Source organism: Eufriesea mexicana, unplaced genomic scaffold (genome assembly GCF_001483705.2).
Source record: "Eufriesea mexicana isolate 0111107269 unplaced genomic scaffold, ASM148370v2 scaffold15773, whole genome shotgun sequence".
Taxonomy (NCBI): Eukaryota; Metazoa; Arthropoda; class Insecta; order Hymenoptera; family Apidae; genus Eufriesea; species Eufriesea mexicana.
The window spans coordinates 92,223-101,934 of NW_016923244.1; the positions used below are offsets into that span (position 1 = coordinate 92,223).

A 9,712-nucleotide genomic window follows, 5' to 3' on the forward strand; every position below is an offset into this window, starting at 1 on the left:
AATTCGTATCGATAGAACGAGCATTCGCGTTCGACAAGACTAATTTCGCGTGGTTCTTGTTTTTCGACTAGTCGTTCAGCGCTATTGTACAGAGTATCGAACAGGCAATTAAATCACCATGCAAGTAAAGAACAAGTCGATATAACGCATTTCACTGCTTAACGCTAAATACCGAAGCGTTGCAACTATATTTTGAAAATAAACTATTGCGGGGAAGAATGGATTCTTCGTACGGAGAGTCCCATTTGAAGAATCTTGCCTATAAATTCGTATTACGTCTATACAACGTACATACACGTGATACGTGTATATAACCTTGGCGATTTTCTCGCATACACTATCTCGCGCGCTATCATATACGCTAACGTGCACCCACATTAATACCGAATGCTAAGAGCAAAAAAAAGGAAACGATGCAGAAAATTCTAATTTGCTAATAAAACTAAAGCGAATAGTATTTTTACGAAAATTACCTATCGTAATATATGAAGGCACTGCAATAGAATAACACGAACATTAGAAATTCTTAATCGGACAATATCGAATACCGATGCCATGACACAACGCAACGATATTCTTTACCGGGAATACTTACTTCCGATAGCACTCGTTCAGCGTTGCTAAAACCTGTTTCAATCCCTTCGTACCGAATTCTTGAACCCAACTCAGGGGATTGTTCGTCAATGCTATTCTTAACGATTCGATGCAATTGTAGATTTTGTTGACACTTAAGTCGGGTTGCGCTAAATACTGTATGTAATCCGCTGGTTTATCGAACTTTGACCTATTCTCCTGTATGCTACCTTTGTAATGCAAAATAAGCATCTCCTTTTTCTTCGTTTCCGACTGCTGCCGCAAAGGCTCTTTTTTTTCCTCGGACAGATTCATGTTCGCCTGTTTGTGCGAAAATTTAATCATCTCGGAAACCACCGTGTTTGGATACCGGTCAATCGAGTGTGATCGGTGTCAACTCACCAACATCTCCTCGAACTTGTCGTTCACCGTCTCTTTGTCCATCCTTTCGATGATACAACGTTGCTGCTCGATTTCATTGAAATCATCGCCGGAATGGGGTCGTGGTATGGTGTTGTTTCCCGAACCACTTCTGACCCCAACTCCACGCCCGGATTTTTTTGGTCGGCCGAACCATGTGTCCAGCTACAACGAAAAAATGAAAACAAAATTAGTATCAACTGTAAAATCGAACGAAAGACATATGTACGTCGCTCAAACGTTATAACGTTATAACACGAGTTGTTTTCAGGCGTTATAAGGATGCTTCGTACGCGTGCGCGCGCGCGCGTTCGGCTTTCATTTGGTCGATCATCGGGAAATCAACGTGACATTGCGGTCATTCCGTCGTTCCGATTAATAATTTCTCCTTCGCGATTCCGCTATTTTCTATTTCAAAACGATATCTTACCCAATCCGTGATCATCGATAAAGTGGTTGGAGAAACCAAAGATTCAAGTCCCTTCTACTTTACGGTAACGGTAACGATGCGCTTCAATCGCGCGATTCATCAAAGTTCCTCTCGCTGAATCACCTTTCCGGATATTTCTATTTCGTAAAAATTCACGATTCGCATTTGATATAATTCTCTTATCGCGTTAGATGGATCCAAAGGTAAGGTACTGTGTTAAAATCGAATGCGCATTTACGATAAAAAGGACGTTTCAATGCCACGAAGCTCACGACACACGACCGTCGATCGAACCAAGTGCGAGTAAAGTGTAGTTTTCATTTCGTTTCAGCATAGCAATGAACCGGCACGATGGCAGCACGGCACAGCACCACGCGTCTTCGTTTGCACGATATTCGTTCGAATGGATTTTAACGCGTGCGAACGTGTCCTTATCTTGGACAGTTACTAAATCGTAGAACGAGAGGTTTCCTCGCTAACGAGTGAACACTGTCGAATCGGAAGGTAAGATCGAGTTAACGGCAACACGAAAGGCGAGTCATCGAACGGGTCGAAAGAAGGGAAGATCGAGATCGCGTTGGTCCCAACGATATTGAAGAAACGCGCGTGCGTAGTCACTCGAGTCTACCCACGTCCGGCAGAGTACTGCACAGTCGCGTATCAGTCTTTACGCATTCGCGCCTCTCGATGCGTTTACTGACGGAACGGAGAGAACCGTTTTTCCAACCTCCACACGCTTATCATAAACGACTTCTCCCGACAACTTTAATTTCTTGCTATCGTTTTATCGTTCCCTTTCTCTCCTCTACGCGAAACCACTTCGCCACTCCACAGAGCTTTGGCTCTTTCACGATTCGATTCGATCGAGGAAAACCGAGTAAACGAGAGTGTCGATAATTGGCAACCCCTATAAAATGACGAAAGTCACCGTGACTCATGTTCGAGTTTCATACGTCACGGTTCTCGTTGTTTAAACGAGTACGTCATGATCGCGAATAGCTCAAGGTTAGGACAATTCGTATAAAAACGTTGACTCGAAACGATCAAAGCATCGCTTGTGTCACGAGTTTGCACAAAAATGTTACGTGTTGTCTTTCGGTATGATTTCACTTTCGAGGTCCACGCCTAACCACCAAATGTGTTGATGACTATAAAAGCTGCGTCGATAGTTCGTTGATAATGCTGAATACGCTAAACGAGAATGATGTCGACGCAGCTACGAGAAAAGAATTGCACGCACGGATGAGATCAGTTGTGCGAATGATCGATGATGTAATCTACTATGACCGACAGCTGAGTGCTTTCATTCCGGTTTCTTTTTCTATCGCTCTTTATTTCTCTTCTTCGACATTCCTAGTTTAGGTAGAAGAAAAGACGAAAAAAAAAAAAAAAGAAAAAAGAAAGGAAGATAGAAAAAAAGGGGAGAAAAATAATACTCGTTACGGTTGTACTTTAAATAATAAATTTTACCTCTCCTCGTACCTCGATCATCCACATTTGAATATTTCAAATGAAAAGGATTTGAAACCTTTGAAATTTGTGAAATGTGAAAAAGGAAGACAGGTTTTTAATTTAGCAAAGACTTTTAATATTCTCGAAACTATTTGAAAAGATTTCGTGCCTCGAAATCGATTACGGAGAAAGGAGAGAAATGACAGAAAAAGAGACTGAACACTAGTCTGAGTGCGTAAGAGAGAGAGAGAGAGAGAGAGGGGGGAGGGAGAGAGAGAGGCAGAGAGAGAGAGAGAGAGAGAGAGAGAGAGAGAGAAACAAATACGACAAAATGAAAAAACGTCAAGGTATATCGAACTAAATTGTCGCGTCCCTGATAGCTTGTTACCTTGTCCTAATATCTTGTATGTCGGGCATTACGCTTTCGTGAAATAATAGTCTTTTCTGTGTGTGAAACAATTTACCTTGAACGACTCATCGTGACTCATATGCAACAGCATTTTATTTTCGATTACCGTGTTCGAAAACTTGAGCACCTTTTTCTACCTACTAACATTGACAAAATCCATTTTATGCGAAATTATTCTCGGGACTATCTTAACTAATGTGTTTTCACGTTATCGTATTACGCAGCAAAAAAGCTAATAACTATACAGCAGCAAATGTAACATATATACACCTTTGTGTACAGACTGTATCATTGGTAAACAGAATTATAGAATTTACATGTTTCAACTTAATGCTATGTTTCTTGTGTTTGTATTTGTCGTTCACTGATCTTGTCAACTTCACCTTTGCAAATGACTTTGTACCTTAATTCTAACGTTCAATGTTTCAATACTTACAAAACCTGCAGACGATTTGTCTTTTCTATTGGCCATAGTTTAAAGTTCTCCAATCGTTACCTCCTATTATACATTTTTTTCTCCTACAAAAGGTATAGAAAACTTTGTATAAGTATGAATCCTGTAAATATATCGCCAAATTTTTTTCATTTCTTGTAATAGCTTATATAATTATTTTCTGGATAAAGAACGAGTGGTAAGCGTCTAAATTACTTTCATATTTTAGCTTCTTATACGTGACAACACTGATTCAAACTTGAGACAATCTAACAAGTGGTTTTAAAACTAACCGTTATTTTCTGTATATGATTACATGCACGTTGAATTTTTTCTGTAATACCGTTACATTGGACAAAAATTTAGCAAATTTAAGCTATGTATTAACAACTATCACCTTTTACTCTTTACATATATTCAACAATTTAAATAAAATTCTGTGAAGTTTATACGAATAAAATACACTATAGTACTAGATATTATAATAAGATATTAAAATTTTATTACACAAATGTTTAATGATGCAAAGCGATAATTTGAATTGTATCAAGTTATTCGAATCAGCCTAAAAATAAAATATAACTGGATATCGGATATTGGAAAAGAGAGATGATACTGGAAAGGAATATGTAATTCTGGCAATATATTTTATTCGAATATAAAGAAACTTTTTTCACATAATTGCTTTACTTACTTGATTTGATTTAAAATTTTATTCACCAAGATACACTTTTGGTAACCACAAATTCCGCGTTGTTTGTAACTTATATTAAACTAATCGGCAACCAAACTTAATAGTTTGTCATAGATCGTATAAAGAGTACTTGCAATTTTTCGAGCGAACTGAAATGACCTTTCCACAGATAAATATTCATTTCATCCGTTATGAGAATGGAACACCTGCCAATATGAAACAACCTCCTAAGGAGTCAAATTTTCAAGTTATCAACCAAAACTTTTACACTGTGACGCGAAGAAAGAACAGATTGAAAAAATACTGATATGGAATGATATTGATTAGGAAAAGAAAAAACCGTCGTATCAGATAATATTCGTTAAACGAATAACCGTACTACAATGAGCAGCACGCAAGAAACGTTGCTCGAACAACAGCGCCAATGAGAAACGAACCGCAAATGTCAGTCTTTCGCCACAAATACTTACGTCGGTATTATAGAAATGTTTTTATCACTACTTTACTACTGTCTTCTATAATCTTCTCGCGTATTATTTTCTAACGGTAGATACGCAACACCTGACGTACATACACATTATATCATTTTTCTTTAATTATAATCTACTTATTATTGTCTATACGTATTATATATAATATATTTATTTATTTATTTAAATATTCTCTAATTTTATATACATCTTATATACATATGTATGTATGAATCACTTACTCCAAAGAAATATATCTTTAGAGATTCCCATATTAATATAATATGAAGAAATATTGATAACAGGTTCTGTAGAATGCAAAACATTTATTAGAGGATTTAATTTAAACTGTATCGATTCTGTGCATACATATTAAAGTAGAATTATTACCATCGACCACATTAATAATATCTTTACAATACACGATTTCATTGTGGATCATGTATCAAAATATTACTAGGTATAAACTGATTCAGCAAGTATCAATCTTTCTGGAAATTTCCTTCCAAAAGGATAAATCTGTGTCTGAAGTCGTTTCTACGAATATTTCGTGTCAAAACAATAAATGTGATATTGCTAGAAAAATATATCTTTAATGAAAAATGAAACATGATTCTCCAACTACATTACCAAATTAGATTTTTCTTTCTAGTTTATCTGTATCTGCATCTGTTCTGTATTTTTCTTTCTTCCTCGTCGTCAAATTTCTCACTATGCTTATATTTAGAAACATGCACTATAAAAGAGAAATTGAGTTACGACTTTATACGATATACTAACTATTCATATTTAAACAGTATTGTACATTAAATTACTTTCGCGGTTGATTTTAACATAAAAACTAAAAATGTAAATGTATACATGATTGTATGTACATACATGAATCTATGCGTGTACATATATATATGTGTGTGTGTGTGTGTGTGTGTGTGTGTGTGTGTGTGTGTGGGCGCGCGCGCACGCGTGTGGTGTGTGTCAACATTATAAGTCGTATGAACTCTGTGAGTTCATATTATACGCGTTAAATTGTTTCTAATTTGAAAAAAATCAGAGGTACATCAATTATAATATTGTACAGTATAAACGCGATAGTTTTTGCAGGTGATTAGAATAAAAAGATATATACTTCGCAAGATTATATGCAAGGGACAACGCGAATTATACTTTATAATACAATTTAATTTCAAAGATTAAAAAAATTGTACAGTTTCAACGAATATCTTTCATCCGTGAATAAGGAATCGAAAGATGTTCACTTCAGCTCGGTTGTCGTTCGATCGTTATTTTACAAATGACAAGGATATTTCGTTTTTTCTACAAGATTTCTAGCCTCGGTCCGCAATGTAAACGATAGTTCTTATATTTCATACTACATTTGCATAGCATGCCAAAACACATTAAAGAATGTATGGACGAAAGTTTTACCAGAATTGCTATTGAAAATGTAAAAGTTTCTGTAACCTAAAGGCAGTTTGGTTAAATATGAGGAAATATATTTTATGAAGGAAATAGAAAGTAACTTGGAACGTATGAAATTAGGATCTTACATTATAAAATAATAGAGAGAAAGGGGAGGGGGAGAGAGAGAGAGAGAGAGAGAGAGAGAGAGAGAGAGAGAGAGAGAGAGAGAGAGAGAGAGAATTAGTGTCGGGTCGCGATGTAAAGTGATACATATTTTAATATAAATCCGATGTACGTATTAACTATAATTCAGAAATGCTGAATTAACTTATCGCTTTCACGATTACTATAGACGTTGAAAAATAATGCAATTCATCTTTTTTTTTTATCATTTTTATAATTTTTTCCTCTTTTCTTGCAAAAATTATGTAATGCTATATCGTGGAAGTGAAAAATAAATTTTCTTTCGCATCCGATTATAAAATATATGAAGTCATTCATTCATCAGACTCGCTCTATGTACAAGCTAAATGTACATAAGAATTTATAAATGTATACTGCAATAAAAAGTGACCGTTTATACTGTGTACCAAAGGCCATATCGTCGTATATTTTAAATCGCTTCCCGTACTCTTGCTACTTGCTACGATAATCTTTGCAACCATTTTATGATAGATGCGCAAAATTTTATCCGACAACGATCCTGCTTTTATGTTACGCACCTAATGGTTGTAAATTTCGCAAACCGACAATGGACAAGACGAAATGTAGTTAAATTCGTGTGTCTTTCTAATGTTCACATTAAAATTATATCGATGGAAGTTTTCAATGTCTTAATTGTTACATAAAACCACTGCGATAGTCCTGTTCTTGATATAGAGACTTAAGTAGTTACTGAATATACGATTCCTGTGCCTTTTATTGGCCTTGTCAAAGATTCGTCGCAAACGGGCGAACAACGCTATTTTCACACATAAATATTCTTGCGTGAATATTAAGTGTTATCTTATACAATTAATTCTGCTCAACAAAAAGCTGATTTTATCATATTGTTCCATGCAAAACCCTTAAATGAAATTAAAAACTTTTCAATGCAACGTATTCATTTCAGCGCAATGTAACTTTTTACAAGTTTACGGCTACATTGTGCTATTTCTTGACAGGAACATATGAGTGTTTCAGTTTGAAATGATGATAAAAAAAACTGACACCTCCCTTCCCATTCGTCGTCAAAGAAATGTAAGTTGAAGAAAAGAAAAAGAAAAGAAAATATATATGTTTATATACATACATATATATAAACATATGTGAAGGATAAAAAAAATGAGAGAGAAAGAACAGAAATATAATAAAGAAAAGAAAGAAGAAAAAGATATTTCTTATACCAAGGGGCTGGTACAGAATTATAAATATTTGTTTCCAGTTCTACTTTGATACGAAGGTAGATTCGGATGACATACAACTCAAATAAAATTTAGAGAATATATTACATTTGCAAACTATTGCAAAATATTATGCTGCGTGACTCGTGTAGAAATTGAATTATGTATGCTACCGTTTAATGAAATCATGCTAGAAACATATTTTACAAAAACGAAAAAACAAGATAAACGACGAATAGAGGGCACAGGAGAATTAAACGTATTATGCGTTGGATCTAATCAATACCTGCTTTACGTAGTAAACATACGATAGAAAAGACAAGGAAAAAAAAGAAAAAAAAGAAAAAAAAAAGAAAGAAAGGAAAAGAAAAGAAAAGAAAAAAATTATAAACATCTGTATACGTTATACAGGATGTTAAACAATACCATGTCATTCTCAACACGATAAGTTAAACATCATGTTCGTAATACCGTTGTGTTTGAAATAAGTATAAAAGGTATAGATATACTATGTGAAACTCAGGTATTGATTATACTAAAATATTTAGTCATATGCAAGAAATATTTGATAGATCTTAACGTTGTAACAGTATTAAAATATTTGTGATTCTCCTTCAACGTAATTTGTCGTTCAATCAGTAATGATAACAAGCAGGTTTTAATAAAATGCCAAAAAATATTCTAATAACGTTTAACTATCGGGAAGGGTTGGCATCAGTTAGTAGAAGTTCCAGAGTTGTGTACCTCCCGCACTTTAAATGAGATAGTCGGTTTAAATGCTGATTGAGCATATTTGCAGCAATCGGTCGACAAGGTGCGACACACGGCGGAGTTTCACCAATTATTTCGATGATATTTGCTATGAAAAATGACCATTCTGAAGATAAAGAATCATCCGTGGGGTATAATTTTTCTGCTTGTTCAAACATCGAAGCAATTACAGATACACCAAACTAAACAGAAAAGCGTTCAAATGTAGAAACTTATGTAAAAGGAAAAGCAAAAAATTAAAAAATTTAACAGTAACATTTTAAACGAACCTTGTTTGCAAGAGCAAAAGCTAAACTGTTGTTCTTGATTGGCTGATTAGCAGAGTCAGACAGCGATCGAGCTAGTTGAAGCATTGTACCAAAGTCTTGTACGGTATTGAACCAACGTTGAAATTCCGAATGCAGGCTTATTAATAACTGAGAATCTCTACGACCTATTATAGTTAATCCTCGGAATATCGCGTTCCATAATTCTTTTAACTGATTACGATGCTCCATTACATTCAAGTAAGGCAAGAATCTCACTAACAGCGTCTGTAGTAAAGAAAAAATATTCGAGCGAACGAAATATAATTTTCTCCCATTTTTTCTTTCCTTTTGTAACGAAGTTATTATGCTTTTCTAGGTGTACAATATTTTGTTCTCAGCTTACTTACCTTTCCTTTTCGGATACTTAGCATACTCGCTAATTTATCGTCTTGTATTAACTGAAGCAAAGCCGATAACATCATATTTATTAAATCTGAGCTACTACTTTTCTGAATGTTGTTCGCTTCATTTTCGCTTTCTTGACTTTTCTGTTGTTCATTAAACAAAGCCAAAGGATTGTGCAGATCTTCAAGTTTTAATTGAACTATATATAACTGGAAATACAGATAATTGTAAATACCTGAGTCGTGTATTTTGTTAATTTAAGAATTGAAAAAAAAACTAATACCCTTTCAATTTCTAGTAACAACTGTCTTGTTCGTTTCGTATCCTTTTGCTGAATTTGTATAGCTGATTGAGGATCGCTGTTTGGTACAACATCCATATCGATAAGCTTGCGTGGTGCAATAATACTGGCAAACTGTATTTTTCCCAAAGAATTTTCAAACTGTGCCGGTACATATACAGGTCTCGGGAATGCATGATGTGATTGTTCTCGATCTCTGAAAATAAATGACAATGCTTATGAAAAAGCGTGTAAGAAAAAAAATTAGAAAGGAATACAGAAGGGAAAGTGAGCGGGATAGGGATAGGGAGAGGGAAAGGGAAAGGGAAAGGTAGAGGGAAAGG

General features: G+C 35.0%; 2 protein-coding genes across 5 annotated transcripts in view; both read right to left on the bottom strand.

Moving 5' to 3' along the window:
• The window catches only part of dia (diaphanous related formin 1), a 12,216-nt gene extending 7,374 nt beyond the window's left edge, over positions 1-4,842 (bottom strand). The window contains exons 1-5 of one of the 4 annotated variants that reach the window (XM_017909166.1): positions 4,412-4,836; positions 3,721-3,803; positions 976-1,158; positions 596-894; positions 474-494 (exon numbers count right to left, since the gene is read on the bottom strand). In XM_017909166.1, coding sequence (XP_017764655.1) covers positions 474-494; positions 596-894; positions 976-1,158; positions 3,721-3,756 — 539 coding nt within the window. In that variant the 5' untranslated portion in view covers positions 3,757-3,803; positions 4,412-4,836. Of the gene's footprint in view, positions 1-473; positions 495-595; positions 895-975; positions 1,159-1,423; positions 2,194-3,720; positions 3,804-4,411 lie in introns of those variants that run through there. The other 3 variants (XM_017909163.1, XM_017909164.1, XM_017909165.1) reach the window with 3 other exon arrangements.
• A 3,479-nt stretch (positions 4,843-8,321) lies between these two features.
• Patr-1 (Protein associated with topo II related - 1) overlaps positions 8,322-9,712 on the bottom strand; it is a 4,538-nt gene continuing 3,147 nt past the window's right edge. The window contains exons 6-9 of the mRNA XM_017909180.1: positions 9,372-9,585; positions 9,091-9,297; positions 8,705-8,968; positions 8,322-8,617 (exon numbers count right to left, since the gene is read on the bottom strand). Coding sequence (XP_017764669.1) covers positions 8,360-8,617; positions 8,705-8,968; positions 9,091-9,297; positions 9,372-9,585 — 943 coding nt within the window. The 3' untranslated portion in view covers positions 8,322-8,359. The remainder of the gene's footprint in view (positions 8,618-8,704; positions 8,969-9,090; positions 9,298-9,371; positions 9,586-9,712) is intronic.